This window comes from Neophocaena asiaeorientalis, unplaced genomic scaffold (genome assembly GCF_003031525.2).
Source record: "Neophocaena asiaeorientalis asiaeorientalis breed wild unplaced genomic scaffold, Neophocaena_asiaeorientalis_V1.1 scaffold515, whole genome shotgun sequence".
Taxonomy (NCBI): Eukaryota; Metazoa; Chordata; class Mammalia; order Artiodactyla; family Phocoenidae; genus Neophocaena; species Neophocaena asiaeorientalis.
Genome location: NW_020175829.1, coordinates 172,305 through 193,275, shown reverse-complemented (window position 1 = coordinate 193,275; position 20,971 = coordinate 172,305). Strand labels below are relative to the sequence as shown.

The 20,971-nt window shown below is 35.0% G+C and overlaps 1 protein-coding gene across 1 annotated transcript in view; it reads right to left on the bottom strand.

Annotated features, from left to right (window-relative positions):
* The window catches only part of FCHO2 (FCH and mu domain containing endocytic adaptor 2), a 114,279-nt gene that overhangs the window by 92,864 nt on the left and 444 nt on the right, over nucleotides 1–20,971 (bottom strand). The window contains exon 2 of the mRNA XM_024732766.1: nucleotides 5,728–5,819. Within this exon, the coding sequence (XP_024588534.1) occupies nucleotides 5,728–5,819 (92 nt within the window). The remainder of the gene's footprint in view (nucleotides 1–5,727; nucleotides 5,820–20,971) is intronic.

Sequence of the window (20,971 nt, the reverse complement as noted above, 5' to 3'; positions counted from 1 at the left end):
GGAAAAAAAAAGTTCAAATCACCTGAAGATGTCGTAGTTCTAAATTTCTATCCATCTACTAACATGGCCCCAAATATATAAAGCAAAAATTGGCAGTACTACATGGATGAACATTCACAATCAATATGAAAGATTTTCAAAACAGCTCTTTCAGGAACTGATAAAATGAGCAGGATTAAAAAACAAAAACCAGTGAGGATATATTAGAATTAAACAACAGAATTCACAAACTTACCATAATAAATACATATAGAACTCAATACTCAACAGATACAAAATATTTTCAGGTACATAGAGATATTTAGTAAACTGACTCTACCCTGGTCCATAAACCAAGTGTCAACAAATTTCCAAACATTGAAATCATACAGGTATGTTCTCTAATCACAATGTAATTAAGCTTGAAATCAACAGGAAGAATATACCTTTACAAATCAACACATATTTGGAAATTAAGAAATGCACTTCTAAATAACCCACAGAGGCAAGAAAGAAAACACAATGAAACTTTAAAAATTTAAACAAAGTATAATGAAAATCCTATTTCTCAAAACTAGTGGAGTAGAACAAAAGCTATGCTTGAGAGAAATTTATAGAGTTAAATGAATATGTCAGAAAAGAAAAAAAGTTGAAAATCATTAAGTTAAGCATCCATCCCCCCAAATTTAAAGAACAGAAAACTGAACACAAAGTTGAAGGAAATAAAGAAGTTAATGAAACAGAATATAAATATATAAAAAGAGACAAAGTCCATAATTGGTTCTTTGTACACACTATTAAAAATAACAGGGCTTCCCTGGTGGCGCAGTGGTTGAGAGTCCACCTGCCGATGCAGGGGACACGGGTTCGTGCCCCGGTCCGGGAAGATCCCACATACCGCAGAGCGGCTGGGCCCATGAGCCATGGCCACTAAGCCTGTGCGTCCGGAGCCTGTGCTCCGCAACGGGAGAGGCCACAACAGTTCTCACTTTGGTAGGCTCGCGTACCAAAAAAAAAAACAAACAAATATCAAATGAGACTGATCATGAAAAAAGGGAGAAGGCACAAATAACCAATATCAGGAATAAAGTGGGATGTCAGTACAGATCCTGTAGACATTTTTAAAACTTCATTGAAGAATATTAAGAATAACTTTTTGGCAATAAATTTGAAAATTTACATGAGATAGGAAAACTCCTTAAAATATAACTTATCAAACTCACAGAAGAGCTGCAATATCTGAATAGTCCTGTAACTATTTAAAAAATTAAATATGTGATTTAAAACCTTCCTACAAAGACAGTTTCAAGCCCAGATGGATTTGCCAGCAAATTCTATAAAACACATAAGGAAGAAACTATAATCTCCCACAAATTTTTCCAGAGAATACAAAAATAGGGTATACTCCCCAACCCCTTTTAATGAAGCCAACAAACCTTGATTAGTAAAACGTAAGAAGGATATTTAGAGAAAGGAAATTTTCAGGCCAATCTCACTGATAAATTCAGATGCAAACATAAGAAATAAAATAGTAGCAAACTGTTCTACTAATGTATAAAAACAATAATACATCTCCACAAAGTTTGGTTTATACCAGGAAAGGGAAGTTAGTTTAACATTCAAAATTCAACGTAATTCAGACTAACAAAAGAAAACAAAAGAAAGAAAACATCCATTCATGATTTTTTTAGAAAGGAAAACAAAAGCCTTACCAAAATAGTATGTAGAATTTCCATAATCTGATAAATAGCAGGGAAAAAAACTAGAATAAATATTTAAGAGTGAAATGTGAGACTGGGAACAAGATAAGGATGCCTATCATCACCATTTCTATTCAGCATTACACTGGAGGTATTTGCCAGGACAATAAGAAAAAGAAATAAAAGGTATAAAAAGGTATTAAAAAGGGAGAGATTAAACCGTCATTTTCACAAGATGATTGCACACACAGAAAATCCAAAAGAATGTACAGATAAATAAAATTAACAGAATAAACAAGAATCACCAGGCTGCTAGACGACATATAAAACTCAAACTCATTTACATAAATTTGCAACACATAACTTACAAACTGCTTTTATCTAGAATATATAAAGAATTCCTTCAATTTATTTTTTAAAAGGAAGAAAAAAACCAGAAAAATAGGCAAAAGATGAAGAGATACTTCATAAAAGAAAAGATGCAAATGGCCATCTTTTCATAAAAGAACAGATGCAAAAAGGAAAGATGCAAAGAAAGGACACAAATGGCCATAAAAGAAAAGATGCAATATGAAAAGATGTTCAATCTCATTATTCATCAGGGAAACACAAATTAAAACCACAATGAGAGAGTACTACTTATCAGAATGGGTCAAATTAAAGGACAGACAAAACCAAGTGTTGATGAGGACATGCAGCAATTGGAACCCTCCAACAAGGCTGCTGTTGGTGTAAACTGGTACAACCACCTTGGAAAATTCTTTGGCATTAACTACTAGAGTTGAACATACACATGCTCTAAGACCTGGCAATTCTACTCCAGGGTAAATCACTAATCTAAATATGTGTATACTGAGACACGTGTGCAAGAATATTCAAAGCAGTATTACTTGTAACAGTAAAAAAACTGGTAACATCCCAAATGTCTGTCAACAATAGTAGATAAATACATTTAGTAAATTTACATAATTTAATATTAAACAGCATTGTAAATAAATTATACTAAATTCAACACGTATCTCACAAAAGTGCTGAGTAACAGGAGTCAGAAAAAATATCTACTCTATGATTAAATTGATACACTCATTACAAAGTTCAAAAAATAGATACAACTAACTTCCTTCAACAGATAAATTACAATATATCCGTAAATGGAATATTACTCAATAATATTCAACAGATAAATTACAATATATCTGTAAATGGAATATTACTCAATAACAAAAAGGAATGAATTACTGATACATGCAACAACATGGACCAATCTCAAAATAATTATACTGAGTGAAAGCACTGGACAACCAAGTATATCCTATATGACTCCATTTACATAAAATTCTAGAAAATGCAAACTAACCTAAGTGTCGAAAGCAGGTGAGTAGTTGCTTATGGATGGGGTGGGGACAGAAGGAAGGTATTACAAAGGAGAGATGAATATGTTCACTATCTTGATTGTGGTGATGGTCATGAGTGCATGCATATGTCAAAATGTACGAAATTGCACACTTTAAATATGTGCAGCATATTGTGTGTCAATTATACCTCAATAAAGCTGTAGGGAGGGAAGAAAGAAAGGAGCAAAGGAGAAAGGGAGGAGAAATGAAGGGAGCATGGAAGTGGGGAGGAGAGGATGAGGATATGAGAGAAAGAAAGTCTGAATGACTAAGTTAAGAAGTTATTTAACCTTTCTGGGTCCCAATTTTCTTATCTATAAAATAGGACTTAGAGTTTTGACAGTTAAATGAGATAATGTATGCAAAGTCCTTAGTGCATAGCATATGCTTATGTCTATCTTTTCTTCCTTTCTTTATCATTCACTCCTTCAAGAAATACGAGTATCCAATTGTGCCAGGCTCTGTGCTAGGCACTGGATACAACAGAATTTTGTATACTGTTCCCCTATAAGGAACAGAAACAATAACAAATAACAAAAATGAGTATTACAACATTTTATAAATACTACAAAGAGATATATGATGTTGAGAGAGATTACAATAAGTGATTTTGACCTAGTCAGAGAGATTAGGAAAGGCATCCGTGGAGAAGTGAGCACACTGCTGACCTCGTAAGGTCAGCATGTACAAACAAGGACTAAGCATGTAGAAAATCTGGACTGAAAAAAAGCCTGCCAATAAAATAGCCAATGTCTCTGGAGAGGAAAAAGGAGTCTGAATAAAGAGGAGTCTAGTGTGAGCTAAAGCTTGAAAGGCAATTTGGGATCAGACCACACAGTTCTGTCTTAAGAGCAATAGGAAGCTTCTGAAATGGTTTAAACAAGGAGTAACAAACTGATCTGTAGTTTGAAGAAAACAAAAAACACTCCAATTACAGTACAGAGAATAAGTTGCAGGAAAACAAGAATGAATGTAGATAGGCCAGTTAGGTGCTACTGCTGCAGTCCAGGCAACAATAATGATAGCTTGGATCAGGACAGTGATGTTAGAAATTCATTCTATCAAAAAATCTTTACTGAGGGCCTACTAAGGGCTGAGCTCTATCCTAAGTGCAGGAGAATGAACAATAAGCAAAAAAGACAAAAAAAGAAAATCCCTGACCTTGTGGGGTTTACAGTCTAGTGGGGAGAAACAGACAGACAAATAAATAAGTAAAATATCACTTGTATCTGGTGGTTGTTAAGTGCTATGAAGAAAAATAAAGTAGGGAAGGGGGAGTGAAAGGAGGTGTTGTCTCACTGCCCACAGAATCATTAAGGGGTCAGATTCTGAGCAAAGAAGGGATGACCCGGGAGTCCTGGACTTCTTAACTGACATAAATAGGGCTAAAACGCATAATTACCACTGCTCTGTTGGTCTCAAGGTAGATAATTATAGTAGTGATGTAAGTATTGGGGGAGAAGGAGGCTAGGGGATGTGCTGGGAGATGCAGAGTACTAGAGTCTCTCCTTTTACTTTTACCAGTGATGAAAAGTGAGCCAGTGAGGGACAACTTTATCCATAGCACTTAGGGCTTTATGGTCCCCCTTTTAACTCCAGTAGAAAGATGGAAGTCAAAGAGGATTTGTCTAACATGGAATAGTTTGTTCCCCAATTCCTACCAGCTGACAAACTCCATGAAGTAGAAGCTGCCTCTTTATCCCCAAAATCCAGACAAGTGCCTGGCACACAGCAGACATGGGATATATATTGAAAAAATAAATGAATGAAGTACTGTATCTAAAGGCAAAGTATCCCTATGTTAGCAACGTAAAGATTTTAAATGTGTTCACATAAAAATTACCAAGTGGGTCCAGCCACAAAATAGCCTTAATCAAATCAAATTATACTGATTTTATCATATATTAACGCATATATGTGGAATCTAGAAAAAACTGTACAGATGAACTGCTTTGCAAGGCAGAAAGAGACACAGATGTAGAGAACAAACATATGGACACCAAGGGGGGAAAGCAGGGTGGTGGTGGTGCAATGAACTGGGAGATTAGGACTGACATATATACACTAATATATATAAAATAATAACTAATAAGAACCTGCTGTATAAAAAAATAGAATTCAAAAAAAATTATACTGATTTTAATAGTTGGTAATTGACTATTGTATTCTAAGAGTAATAAAAAATTATGTTTCTAAATTTGCACAATTTAAAAACATGTACTCAGGACTTTTTAAATATAAAAGTTATAATAATACATAATTAAACTACAAGTTCAGAAAACAGTCTTTTCAAATTATTTGAAAAGTTTGTTTAGCGACATATTTGTTTAGAGAAATGGTAATATCTTATCCTACAAAATTCCTCAGTTTTTCTACTGTATCACCTTGCTAGCATATTCAATGAAAAATATATAGATAATATTTTCAAGCAGTGATTTGCAAATCAGGAGTTTATCAATGCCACTGACAGCCACTATTTAGTCCTCAGTGTGTAGATGACAGAGAACCACTACTTTAAAGTATAACTATAGTATACTTTTTAAAAGTGTAACTGATTACTTTTATCTAAATCCAACTAAAATTTTCTCAATTATTTATATTCTGAAATTTATCTTGATAATGAATTGTTAAATGACTTATTAAAAAATACATACCTTTCTCTTACAAAATCTGCTAGTTCTTTTGTCGATATCTGTCCATATTTCATATTATGGTAAAGGACATCAAAGCCACTATTTTTTTCCCCCTAAAATTTAAAAAGATTTTTAGTTTAACAAAGAGATCAAAATGACTTAAGAATAACTAACATGCAAGTCTAATGCTCAAATGAGCTGTTTTTCCTTAATTTAACCATTGTTGCTCTAACTGTATAACTTTAAACTGTATCAAAGGAATACTGTATGCTTTGATACAGTTTACAATATATTATATACACACAATACACACATATACATTCTATAATCACTCATAAAGATATATTAATGAAATTCATCTGAAATTTTAATAAATAAATGCAGCATAATTTAGAAAAGATAAACATGGACCTTTTAAAATACATTACCAAATCTCATGTCAATTCCTTTAACCTGCATTGAGAGATTCCTGATTATTTAATTCAGAGTCTGTACTTTAACTGAATCTTGACTTCTGAGTCAAGACAGAATTTACTAATCACATAACCACTAAATACCACAAAACACTTTATAATCACTAATCTAAGTCTTTCAATAAACTTAAACAACTTGAGATGTGAGAAAGGAGATAAAATTTTAATAAAAGAGCAGTAACAGTCTATTGGTTAGTCCTCAACTAATGGGAAATTAACACAACTAGACTACTACACAACCCTAGAAAATCCTAATGCCATTTAATCCAATATAAAGCTAAATTAGCAAGTCATAACACAGAAAACATCAGAAATATCAATTTTATACGTGAAATGAAAGACCATTTATAAACTAAGCTCAACAACTCTTTTTGCAGTTAGCAGTTTTTATTTTTCTTCAGTGACAATAATGAAGAATCGAACATATTTGTTGGAAATAGAAAGCAATGCCGTAAGCAAGTGTTATGCAAACTGAAACTTAATTTTCCACAGTCCACCAGAAACAGGAAACATAGGAACTTCCCGCTAAGCTGAAGTGATCCCTAATAAACCTGTCAGCTAATATAGCAAGTAATTAGACTGTTATACATACAATGAATTAAAACATCATGTTTGTAATAATACAAATAATATCCTTAGCATTTGAACATCCATTTCCATTTATCAAGAATATAAAATAGGGCTTCCCTGGTGACGCAGTGGTTGAGAATCCGCCTGCCAATGCAGGGGACACGGGTTCAATCCCGGGTCCAGGAAAATCCCACATGCCGCGGAGCAACTAAGCTCGTGTGCCACAACTACTGAGCCTGTGCTCTAGAGCCCGTGAGCCACAACTACTGAGCCCGCATGCCGCAACTACTGAAGCCCGCACGTCTAGAGCCCGTGCTCCACAATGAGAGAAGCCACTGCAATGAGAAGCCCGTGCACCGCAACGAAGAGTAGACCCTGCTCGCCGCAACTAGAGAAAGTCCGCGCGCAGCAACGAAGACCCAACACAGCCAAAAATAAATAAATTTAAAAAAAAAAGAATATAAAATAAAACTACAGTCTCCTATAAATCTAAACACATCCATTTGGCTTCTACAATTTTTCATGTTTAAAATAAAGAAAAAAATCTGTGATCTAACTTTAGTTATTTACTTTCTCTGGGTTTTTCATGCAAATTTATTCCAGTCAAAATAATATTCTCTGAAATAACCATTAACACTAGTCTATAGCAAGCAAAAGTAACATCATCATGCAGATTAGTATATTTATAGACAAAATAATCAAGGGCCTGAATCCTCCAAGGGATCCATTCCATTACTTGAATATAACAAAGAAACTACAAATAATTAAACTATCCACCAACTCCCATAACATAGTCATGAACCCTGAAAAAAACAAATCTGAAATCTAAAACTATAAAATCCAAAGTCTGGAGCTCTCAGTCCCCAAAGTTCTCCCCTGACAACTACCAGTTTTCATTTGCACATAATTCTAACAAGTCAGGTTACCTAGGTTCCCAGTGTGTATTATGCATATTCATCATGCATATTCAAATTAGAAATGAGCTGGTACTGAAGGGCTATTCACACAAGCACACAGACTATTAGAAGAAATAATATTTACCATCTCTCTTTTTAAAAGAAAACAAGAAAACTTGGAGATCATCTAGTAACTGGGGCAATAAGGTCCTGAGCATTTTGTTTCACTGTTACAGTACTGTAAACATTAATCAATCAAGGAAAGGTTAAAAAAAAGCGGGGGGGAATTCCCTGGCGGTCCAGTGGTTAGGACTCCACGTTTCCACTGCAAGGGGCCCAGGCTGGATCCCTGGTTGGAGAACTAAGATCCTGCAAGCCGCACAACCACAGCCAAAAAACAATGGTTAAATTACATTCAGAAATCTAGGTTCTTATTAAGAAGTTCTCAAAAAGTAAGCTCTTTATTTGGGAAGTTCAGATATGCAAATAGCATATTACTTGAAATTACCAAGAGAGGAAATGAGATTTATTCATTTCTTTACCATTCAATATAACAATATTATTACAGTAACAGTAATATAATATACCTTAGGAAACAGTACTAGCTATTCCATCCCTCAGGTCTTCACTTGGAAAGAGAAGGAAAAATACCAATGAGGATGTGAAGCTGAAAAGGTCTGCTTCAAGAGGCACTAACGACTACACATAAACACGCTGCGTGATTACAAATCCATGTGTCACTTCTTCCTATTTGGCTATTCATTCATTTACTGAGTTCTAAAAAATGTAATACGCCTGATCCTAGGCACTGTTTTCTTAATTTCACAAATCTATTAACACAAACATTTATTGATCATTAACTTTTTCTCTGGCACAAACTAAACAAAAATTGTAATACTTCAAATAGCTCTCTCTCCACATACACACACACACACACACACACACAAATATACATGTATCTTTAAAAAGAAAAAACTTCAAAGTCAAATACCAAGAACCCAGGCCTATTGTCACCTTGTCAAAAACTTACTTTACAGCTTTTCATAAGAGATGACAGTGTATTAAATACACACATATCTATACATATGTCAAAAAATACAGTAGGAGACAAGTGGCTTCAGTGTTTTCACCTGAAAAATAAAATGGAAATTCTGGGGAAATGGCGAAGACCACTCTTGAAACTGGCAATCGTAACTCATATTTCTGTCACCATCTGCGATTACCCAGGTTTTTTTTAACTAAAAGTACCCCCATGTAGGTTCTATTAATTTTTTAATAGCCATCAATGTTTTTAGTCTAATTCAAAGACAAGTAAAATAACAGTAAATATTTCTGAATTACATATCCATTTTATCACCCTTGACCTTGAAGTGGATATGTTCCTATCATTTTCTTTTTTAATTTAATTTTTATTTTATATTGGGGTATAGTTGATTTACAATGTTGTGTTAGTTTCAGGTGTACAGAAAAGTGGTTCAGTTATACATATAACTATACCCATTCTTTTTCAGATTCTTTTCCTGTACAGATTATTTCGGAATATTGAGTAGGGTTCTCTGGGCTATACAGTGGGTCCCTGTTGATTATCTATTTTCTATATAGTAGTGTGTGTATGTTAATCCCAAACTCCTAATTTATCACCCCCATACACACACCTTTCCCCTTTGGTAACCAAAAGTTTATCATTTTCGACACAAAAAATTTTTTTTCTTAACATATTCTATTAACTCAAGCAAGCAGAACTTGCTTTTTCTTGGCTAACTAAAATACACAAATGTACAAGTAAGTTGATGACAGAGTTTTATTATCAAAAAGAATTATAGCTAAAGATGTTTTCTGGTCTTCAATATTTTACTAAAACTGTAAATGTGCACACCCTTTAATCCAGCAATTCCACTTTTAGAAATCTATACCACAAAAACACACATACAAAGATAAATGTGGAAAAATATGCACTGCAGTACTGTTTATAATTGTGAAAAAACAGAACTCAGAAACATCCATTAACATTACTGGTTAAAATGGTTAAACAAATGATAGTATATCCTACAATGAAATACATATAGTGTTTTTTAACTGCAGTAAAAAAAAAATTGCAGTACATTTTTAAGTATTAATTTCTTAAATCTGCCCAGATATACATAATGTCAGTGAGAAAAAGAGCAAGTTGTAATTATTCATAAAAGCCAAAAATAATCTAATGTTGGGAGCAACCTAAATGTCCCAAACTGATGAATGGAGAAACAAAATGAGGTAGATGCACACAATGGAATACAAATCAGCAATAAACAGGAAAAAACACTGACACATATGACTTTATGGATTAACCTCATAAAAACTTTACTAACTGAAAGAAGCCAGACACAAGAGACCGTATACTGTATGATTCCATTTATACGAAATGTTCAGAACAGGCAAATCTATAGAGAAAGGAAGTGGATTAGTGGCCACCTAGAGCTGAGGGTAGAAAAGAGCATTAACTGTCAATGGGCATGAGGGATCTAATTATTGGGAGGATGATCATGTTCTAAAATTAATGATTGCTGCACCACTCGGTAAAGTTACTAAAAATCAACGAATTGTACACTTAAATTGGGTAGATTTTATGATATGTAAAATGTGCTTCAATAAATTTTGTTTTAAAGCATGGTATGAAACAGTATACGTAAAACTTCATTTCCATTGAAAAAATAACAGGTTGCATATATGCATACAAACAGAATCTGAAGGCATATACAGCAAACTATTAACAGCAAATTATCTCTGGAAAATGGAATAATTTCATTTCAGAGCATAGGTTAACTTTCTAATAAAAAAAATAATAAACAGGTCAAGTCTTTAATACAGGAGTAACAGAGCTAAAAGCTATACTGACAAGCAGTTGTAAAATGCAATTTTCTCCCAAGTACACTACAATTGTTGATATAAAATCTTGATTATCAATGGCCAATATTTTTTCTTCTACTGATCAAATTTTTATTCTTTTTTTTTTTTTTTGGCGGTACGCAGGCCTCGCACTGTTGTGGTCTCTCCCGTTGAGGAGCACAGGCTCCCGACACGCAGGCTCAGCGGCCATGGCTCACGGGCCCAGCCGCTCCGCGGCATGTGGGATCTTCCCGGACCGGGGCACGAACCCGTGTCCCCTGCATCGGCAGGCGGACTCTCAAACCACTGCGCCACCAGGGAAGCCGTATTCTTTTTAATAACAATTTTATTGAGATATAATTCACACACCATACAATTTGGCCATTTAAAGTGTAAAAGGCAAAAAATGTTAACATATTTACAGACTTGTGCCACCATCACTGCAATCAATTTTAGAACACCAAAAAGAAATCCAAACCTGAATAGCTAGATTTTTAAGAGTAGGTATTTACTCATCAGTGATGAGCTTATTTTCAGCTAGCTTATTTATTAATCAACATGTAAGAAATTACGTATGTCCACAAAAAAATCAGTACACTAATGTTTATAGCAGCATTATTCATAATAAAGGTGAAAACAACCCAAATGTCCATCAACTAACAAATGGATAAGCAATGTAATATACCCATGCACTGGAATTTACTCAGCCATAAAAGAAATGAAACATTCGGGTTCGAGCCTGGTCCAGGAAGATCTCACATGCCGTGGAGCAACTAAGCCCGTGTGCCACAACTACTGAGCCTGCGCTCTAGAGCCCGCGTGCCACAACTACTGAAACCCGCGCGCCTAGAGCCCGTGCTCCGCAACGAGAAACCACCGCAATGAGAAGCCAGAGCACCACAACGAAGAGTAGCCCCTGCTCACCGCAACTAGAGAAAGCCCGCGCGCAGCAATGAAGACCCAACGCAGCCAAAAATAAAATAAAATAAATTTATAAAAAAGAAAACAAAAAATGAAATATTGATACATGCTATAATATTGATGAACCTTGAAAACATTATGCTAAGAGAAAGAAGCCAGTCACAAAAGACCACATACTATGATTCCCCTCCTATTCAAGTCCAGAATAGAGAAATCTATAGAAACAGAAAGTAGATTAGTGTATTGCTTGAGGTGGGGTGAAGGTGAGACATGGGGTGATAAAAGGTACGGGATTTCTTTTTGAGGTAATGAAAAATTTTGAGGTAATTTAAGACTGACTGTGATGATGGTTTCCACTTATCTGTGAACATTACCAAAACCACTAAACTATACACTTTAAATGATGAACTGTATGGTTCACAAAATATATTTCAATAAAGTTGTCCAAAAAGTTAAATAAATAATATTTTATCCTTTTTAATCAATAAATTCTAGCAGGGAAATTTTCAGTATTAACTGACAAAAACAGCTACTAACACCACTGCTGACCCAAGGAGGACAATTACAATGAAGGTTTACACCAAGACAGGATCTTTTCTCTGCCAATCTCAATGCACTTTGCAAAGAGGTAGCATTTCCATACAAAGCTTCCCGAATGTGACTTGAGCTAAATAAAATCTTGTTATAATCCAATATAAACAGGTGTAAAAATCTTTTTAATAATTCCTAATATGAAGTGGAAAAAAAAAGTTTTATCATCCTTTAAAGATGGAAATCCAGAATCATACAGGTCCTTTAAGAGAACACAAACTTAGTACCTTTGTGTCCCCTAAATACTCTAATTGAAGTAAGATGACTGCAATTAACAGTTTGATGTATATCAGTCCAGATTCCTTTTTGCATACATATAGTAATATTTTACTGCTTAATATGAAAATGAGATCATGTTATGCACATTGTTTTGCATCTAAATTATCAATTAAAGTGAAATTTAGCTGAAAAGATAACTAAGTTATAAGTAAGGTCACCAAGTCACTAATAATGTACAGATTTTTTTCTGGTCTAATATAGAGTCGACAAGTGAGATATCCTTGAAATTTCAAGTTAAAAAGTTTAAGTCATCAAATCTATTTTGGTAACTCAAAACATCTTTTTCTGGTTGATCTTATAACTTTATACTTTAAAAAAATTTTTAATAGACATAAAATACAATCAAAATATTTCCACTTGAAGAAAAAAATGCACTCCTCTATTAACAATGCTATGAAATTCCTATTTTAAAGAAAATGGAACTGTTAACATATCTGGGTTTTAGAGAGCCACGGAAAGTAATAGTGTAAAAGCACAAAACTATAAATCCCATAGATTTTAATTAAGGCTTTGAAACTTCTCCTTCAAAGACCTTTTAAGAGCAACAGTAAAACCAACACTAAAATTAAAAACATGGATATTCTTCACTTTTGATAAGTCCGAGAACTAGAAAAACAGGCAAAAGATTAAGTGTGTACACTGTATAATCAGGCTATTCATTAAAATGTTGATTTTACCTCGTTTCCTTTTTAATCAAAAAAAATTTTTTTTGGAAGGAGAAAAGAAGGGTCAGGAGGTACTATCATGTGAATAGCAGTAACATGCCTAAGCTTCCTCTCAACTCTAAACTGCCTCAAAAATAAATAAATAAATATCATCATTTCCTACCTCTCTACATTTTCCTTTTACTCTAGCTCTTACTGACATTTATTAGGTAACCTTGGACAAGTCACTGTAAAATATACCATTAATGTGTGTTTGATGTAATCTCACTTTATCCTGCCTTCTCTGAAAAAACATGATGAAACATTTAACTAATTCTGGAGGTATTTTTTTGCTTTGAAGAATGGCCCCTCTAGTGAAGAATCTTCTAGACATTTTTGATAGGAATTCAACGAATATGCAATGACAGCCCTCCAGGTCTATTTCTGCCTTGAAAACTGCTAGGAAGAAAAGAATAAAATACATGCACACAGTTTTTCTACAGGCAAACAGGACATTCAACCACAAGTTATAATCTCTTCTGATCAATGTTCTATTTATGTATTAAAATTTTCACACAAGATCACTAAAACTATTCTTCAGAGCTCTTGGCAAGATATTGCTAAAGCAGAAAACAGTGATTAAAACCTAGAATGAACATTGCTCAGCAGTCGGAACAAAGGTGACTCAAACACATCTGTCGACAAATCTTATTACTTAAAAAAAAATCATTTTCTCACCCCTCAAATACTCCTCCCTAATCTTTTAAATTACAACTCAGCTCTTCCAATTAGTTAAACCCTTCAAGCCATCTAAAAAGATACCATATAGACACAACAAAAATAGCAGAAGCAAGTAGTTTTGAGGTAATTTTTTATTCTTTTATCTTGCAAATTTTCTCTAATATTCTGTAAATAAATGTAGTTTTCATTACTTTCAAAATGAAAAATAAAATAAAACAACAATTTCAGCTTTCTCAAAAACTTTTCAATCTATGCTTGGAAAGACACACAAGGCTACCTTCTTAATCTGACATTCTGTTCACCTTAACACTTAAATCTCCAGTCCTCATAATTCATAAATGGAAAAAAACAAAAACTGCAAGTAACCTAAATGTCCAAAAGGGGAATGCTATAAAAAAATTACATCTTATCCATTCCATGAAACCTATACTGAAAATATTTTCAGAGAATACTTAATCACATGAGAAAAATGTTTTGATGTTAATATCATTTGAAATTACCAAGATACAGAACTATATAGTAGAACCTGTTTTGAATTTTACATTTCCAAAGAAAATCTTAGAGGACAGAGTAAAAGGCTTTAGGTAATTTTTATTTTCTTATGTGTTTTAACGAGCACATAATAAGTTATAAATAAAAAAGAAAGACATCTTCACTGGCTGTTATTTCAACCAACTAAAAACTAACACTTCTTATTTAAGGCCCCAGCACCACCAATTTGCTTTACTTACATTATACCTTCCTATCTTTTCCCTAAAGTCAAACAAACATGCTTGTCATATCTTCCATAATTTTACTCCTGCAATTCCACTAAGGAGCATGTGCATGATGGAAATGAGGGAATTGTGTACCTCAACTTCATCACACAGTTCACTAATCACTTCCCAATTTAATCCTCTCTGCCTCTGGCCATTCCAGCAACATTCTCTAGCCTCTACCAATAGATAGACAGCTGACCCTTGAGCAGCATAGGTTTGAACTGCGCAGGTCCACTTACACGTGGATTTTTTCCAACAGTAAATACTACAGTACTACTTGAATCTGCAGATGTGGAATCGCAGTTATGGGGGAACCACGGATAGGAAGGGCCAACTATAATAACTATAAGTTATACCCTGATCTTCAACTGCACAGGGGTCAGCACCCCTAACCCTCACATTGTTCAAGGGTCAACTGTAATTACAGGTCTCCATTACTGTTTTGCTTTTGTTTTCCCTCACATCTGACCAATTTTTGCTTATCTCTCTGGACCAGATTCCTACTAAAATTCTTCCAATTCAAATATCTTTTCATTTTTCCACACTAGATAAATTGAAAGCCAAGCCTTTATTCCTTTTTCTGTATGTCTCCACGCCATTATATTTGTATACAGACTTCTTAGGGTGCTTCTGTTAATTGTTTGAGAATTATAAAATCAAGATGTGGATAATCTCAGGAGATATCCCGTGACTCAAAAAACTCCTTCCAAAATATGTGTGTGTATGTGTGTATAAAATATGTATTTCCAGGGGCTTCCCTGGTGGCGCAGTGGTTGAGAGTCCACCTGCCGGTGCAGGGGACACGGGTTCATGCCCTGGTCTGGGAAGATCCCACATGCCGTGGAGCGGCTAGGCCCGTGAGCCATGGCCGCTGAGCCTGTGCGTCCGGAGCCTGTGCTCCGCAACGGGAGAGACCACAACAGTGAGAGGCCCACGTACCACAAAAAAAATATACATATATATGTATTTCCAAAGGGCTTATGGTAATCAAAAGTGCAGGATGACACAAAGCATACTCTTCTCCCATGCGTTTGCTAAAATAATTTAAGTAGTTCTGAAAGGATTAGAACCTTTAGGATTTCGTCTGTAGGGCTGGAAAAGAGCCCAGACAGCAAATTTTTATCAGTCCTCTAAAATCCTTCCCCTAAATTAAACTTATGCACACTAAATCAGCATCAATTTCTCAATTTCAATGATTAAGGCAAAAACAAACAAAAGCACCCTCCCACCGCCCCCCCCAAAAAAAACCTAACGGCCTGACAATAACATTTAGTTCCATCTAAAATACTCTAATTTTCGGCTTCCCTGGTGCACAGTGGTTAAGAATTCACCTGTCAATGCAGGGGACACAGGTTCAAGCCCTGGTCTGGGAAGATCCCATATGCCGCGGAGCAACTAAGCCCGTGTGCCACAACTACTGAGCCTGCGCTCTAGAGCCTGCGAGCCACAACTACTGAGCCCACGAGCCACAACTACTGAAACCCACATGCCTGGAGCCCATGCTCCGCAACAAGAAAAGCCACCGCGATGAGAAGCCTGCACACCGCAATGAAGAGTAGCCCCCGCTCACCACAACTAGAGAAAGCCTGAGTACAGCAACAAAGACCCAACGCAGTCAAAAATAAAATTTTAAAATAAAGAAGTAAATTAAATACTATAGTTTTATAATATCTACCTGTCAAGTCTATTTGAACCAAGTTAGATGAATCTGTAGTTTGAATTTTCATAGCTTGTTGCAGTTGAAAATAGTTTGGGCATGGCTAACTGGCTAACAGTTATACAATAACACATTTTAACATGTATGTTATTTGCTTGTATATACAGGTTATTTCTGGAAAGCTACATAAGAAATTGGTAACAGTGATTACCTTTTGAGAGATCTTGGTGGGTGGATAAAAGGGAGATTTTATACTACATTCCCTTTTGTACCTTTTAAATACTAAACCAGGTAAATTTTGCAAATTTGTTAATTACTGTATATATGTAAATATACAAACCTACACACTTTAAAAATTTTAGTATATCATCTGATGGGATCAGATCCTAAGCAGGTACCCCAAACTACAATATTTGGAAATTTCAAGTAATAAAAAGTCTATATTCTGGGTTTCTATGGTTGCCTCAACTAATTTTTTAAAGATGTATATTTTAGAATTTTCATATGGATAAATAACCCCAAAGAATATGTGTGGGGGGGTGCTGTTAGTCTCTCATGTAGGATACTAAATTTCGACTAAATAACCAAGCAAAAATATAATAACGTTTTGCATTCCAAATTCCTATTAATAGCAACTCCAGATTTTTAAAAACATTTTAATCCTCCCAGTTTATCCATGTAATGACAGATCAAATTTTGGATATACGGTATTATGCCTCTTATATAAGGGACTTGGGCATCATGTAGATTTTGGTATTGGTCCTGGAACCAATCTCCCAAGGATACCAAGAGAGAACTGTATAACCTAGTGCTCTGAATTTATTTAAAAGTAAAGCATGACAATACCAGTGAAATCAATAGATAAATGGTATGAGACTTCTGTACTGGTTAATCAGAAAAAAAATTTTTTTTAAAAAGAAATAAGGAAAAACTTCAGAACAAAAATACTGAAGATAATTATTCATTCATTCTTGATGTGCTGAATGGAGATCTTTGGAAAAAGTCACCTAACTAAAAATGTCATTTCATTACAATGTGATGTATGCTAAAGAATACCTGGTGTCTTTGGGGGAATACTTTATATCTTATATTGACTGGGATTACTATGTAAAATGAGGTTTATAAGGTATTTAAATCAGGTATGCTGTGCTCACTTGTTTTTTCCCCTTAAGTAATTATCGCTATGAAATCCATTCCTTAAAAAAAACTTTTTAACTCTTGAATTAAATAATTTGGACTTATATAAAAATATATAAAGCCATTTTAATCACTATATTGTAAGGCTGACATATATAATCAAGAGTATTATAAACTAGTACTTGACTCTTTGAGAAAGAAGCAGCAGATGGAGAAACTTCTTCAGTGCAATATTTGTCAATACCTTTTTGAAGTTAAATAATCTTTTGAAGGACTAACTGTTCTTATATATTAAAGGTAACAGTGTGGATTTCTGTTATCAACATTATTTTTGCTGTCCAACTTTAATAGAAAGAAAAACATTTTAAACTTGATTATCTTTGTGACACTATACTTTGTGGCAAAAACTGACTTAACAGCAACAAAACACCTGCTGTGTAGGAAGTTTGGGATTTTTTTTTTTTCTTCAAAGTATAGTATTAGGTAAAGGAATTTGTAATGTAGCATATAGTTTTACTTTAAGAAAAGCTATAAAGAAACAGGCAGGATGTGCTGCTTTCAAAATGAGACTTGAAGAGAGTTTGAATGATTCAAATTTTCCTCTAATAAAATGCCACAACAAAAAGATCTGTCTTTTTATATGTAGGGAAAAAACCAATTAACAGCTTGTTTGGTTAGAAACCTAAAACTTTAAAGGTTCCCGTTACCTCACTTTGACAAGTTTTATTTTGTTTTGACAGTGCCACTTTAAATATTAGGGGAGAAAAGTGAAATTAATATTACAAATTCTTTATTTTAAGAAATTGTTAATAAATGATTCAGAAATAGGTAAATTTTTAAGTTGTCTTAAATAGACAGCTAACAAATTCTGAGAAGTTATTTAGTTCCCAGGGTTTCCTAATTCATTTAGTCCTCCTTTGGAGCTTTTTAAGATCCAATTTAGAGCCTTCATCCCCAACCAGGAAGTAAAATAAAATGCAGTATATTTTAACTATTTGTACTCAATATTGGAAGTGAAGGCAAACACTAAAACACAAACTAGACTTGGGATTCTCTCTAGATTTCAGATAACCAAATTTATTTCCATGCCTCTACTAAGAGGGAAAACAAGGGGCACACAAAAACCTGCAAAAAATGTTTATAAAGCATTATTCATAAAATAGCCAAAACATCAAAAAAGGCTATGTTCAAAACTCAATGAACACAAAACAAAAGATAACCTTAAAATGTTAACATGCAATTTTGAATTAAGTTAGCAAATTTCAAAAACACACTCATGCATCCAAAAATACAAAACAGGACTTCCCTGGTGGTGCAGTGGTTAAGAATCCAGTGCAGGCGACACAGGTTCAAGCCCTGGTCCTGGAAGATCTCACATGCCATGGAACAACTAAGCCCATGTGCCACAACTACTGAGCCTGTACTCTAGAGCCTGCGACCCACAACTGCGGAGCCCACGTGCCACAACTACTGAAGTCTAGAGCCTGGGCACTGCAACAAAGAGTAGCTCCCACTCACCGCAACTAGAGAAAGCCCGCCTGCGGCAACTAAGACCCAACGCACCCATAAGTTAATTAATTAAAAAAAAATACAAAACATTCTAACAACACCAAATTTTAAGTAATCCTTATAGAAGTTTTACAAATTGCCATTGTAAAACCTGAAGTCTAAAATCAATAGGCTAAATATAAAATTCATATGGAAAATCAAGGGACCCAGGAGAGCCAAAATAATCTTGAAAAAGAAGAACAAAGTTGGAGCACTTGCACTTCCCCATTCCAAACTTACTACAAAGCTACAGTAATCGAAACAGTGTGGTATTAGCATAAGGATAGATGATGGGATACCAGTGAAAATCCAGAAATAAACTCATACATCTATCGTCAACTGATTTTTGAAAAGAGTGACAAAACTATCCAATGGAAAAAGAAGAGCCTTTTCAACAAATAGTGCTGGGACAACTAGATCCACAGGCAAAAAACGAAGCTGTACCTCTTCCAGCACCGTACACAAAAATTAACTTCAAATGGATCATAAGCCTAAATGTAAGAACTAAAACTATATATAAAATCCATAGAAATAACATAGAAGTAAACCTTTGTGATCCAGGGTTAGGAAAGACTTCTTAGATATGACAACAAAAGCATACGTGACAACAGAAAAATTAGACAAATTGGACTTCATCAAAATTTAAAACTTCTGTGCTTCAAAGAATACCATCAAAAGAGTGAAAAAGACAACCCACAGAATGGGAGAAAATACTTACAAAATCATGTATTGTAAATCAAAACCACAATGAGATATTACTTCACACCCAACGCTACAATAAAAAAGATAACAAGTGTTGTCCAGCACATGGAAAAACTGGAAACCTCAGACATTGCTAATGGGATTGTAAAATGGTACAACCACTTTGGAAAATGTTTGGCCCTTCCTCAAAACATTCAACAGAGAGTTACCATAGGACCCAGCAATCCCATTCCCAGAAGAAATAAAGACATATATCCACATAAAAACTTGTACAGAAATGTTCATAGCAGCATTATTCATGATAGCCAAAAAGCACAACCAACCAAATGTCTACCACTGATGTATGGATAAATACAATGTGAGACAGATAGATACAGAGACACACCCACACACCCACACATGCAATGGAACACTATTTGGCCATAAAATGGAATCAAGTACTGCATGCTACACCCTGGATGAACCCTGGAAACATGCTAAGTAAAAGAAGCCAGTCACAAAGGACCACATGTATGAACCCATTTATATGATTATGTCCAGAACAGACAAATCTACATAGGCAGAAATCTATAGATTAGTTGCCTAGGACTGAGGCAAAAAGAAAACGTAGAGTGACTGCTAATGAACACTGGTATTCTTCCTGAGATGATGAAATTGTTCTAAAAGCGTGGTGACATTTGCACAATTCTATGAACAGACGAAAAATCCTTGAATTGTTAACTTAAATGGGTGTATTATACGGCAGGTGAATGGTACCTCAATAAATCTGCTAAAAAAAGGAAAAAAAAACACCCTAACGTCTAGTATTTATGTCGATTGTGGAAAACAAGGAACATTCAAAACAAATAACTATGAACTGATTTCATTACTAAGCAGGACCATGCTTGAAACACTCAGAAATTAAGAACTTAAGACATACCTTATTCACTTTAAGAGTACCACTTTAAATATTTCTACGTCTTAACTAAAATGGCATTGTGGCACTCGCAACTGTCAAGCCATAAAATGGGATTCCTGAGATACCTGAGTACACATACTACTTTCCTGTACATGGCTGAACTGTGCTTCCCATTACAGCAAACAATAACTGCAGAAAAACACTCCACAGGGAGACTGGGAATTCATTCTCAGAGAACCACCTAACGCTAATACTGAGTTAAAAGGAGGGTGTGGAAAGAATGAGGAAGGGGAAGGAGCACGGAGAACAGGGAGACGCATCGGCGCATTTAAGCCCAAGGAATCCAGTTCCATTAAATTCAACTTTTATACGCTTTGTGAACAGGCCCAGAGGCAAAGTCCTGGGCGCAGACCAACAAGCCGAGCTGCGAGGCCGAGAGGAAGTGCTGATCCAGCCCAAGCCCGCCCGGGAATTCGTGGGGAAATGGTGGGGGGCCAAAGGGCTAAGATGGGGGCCTGCGGGGTGGGAATGAGGGGAGCCCCTCCGCCCGGCTCCAGCCCGCACTCGCCGGCAGCGCGCAGCTGG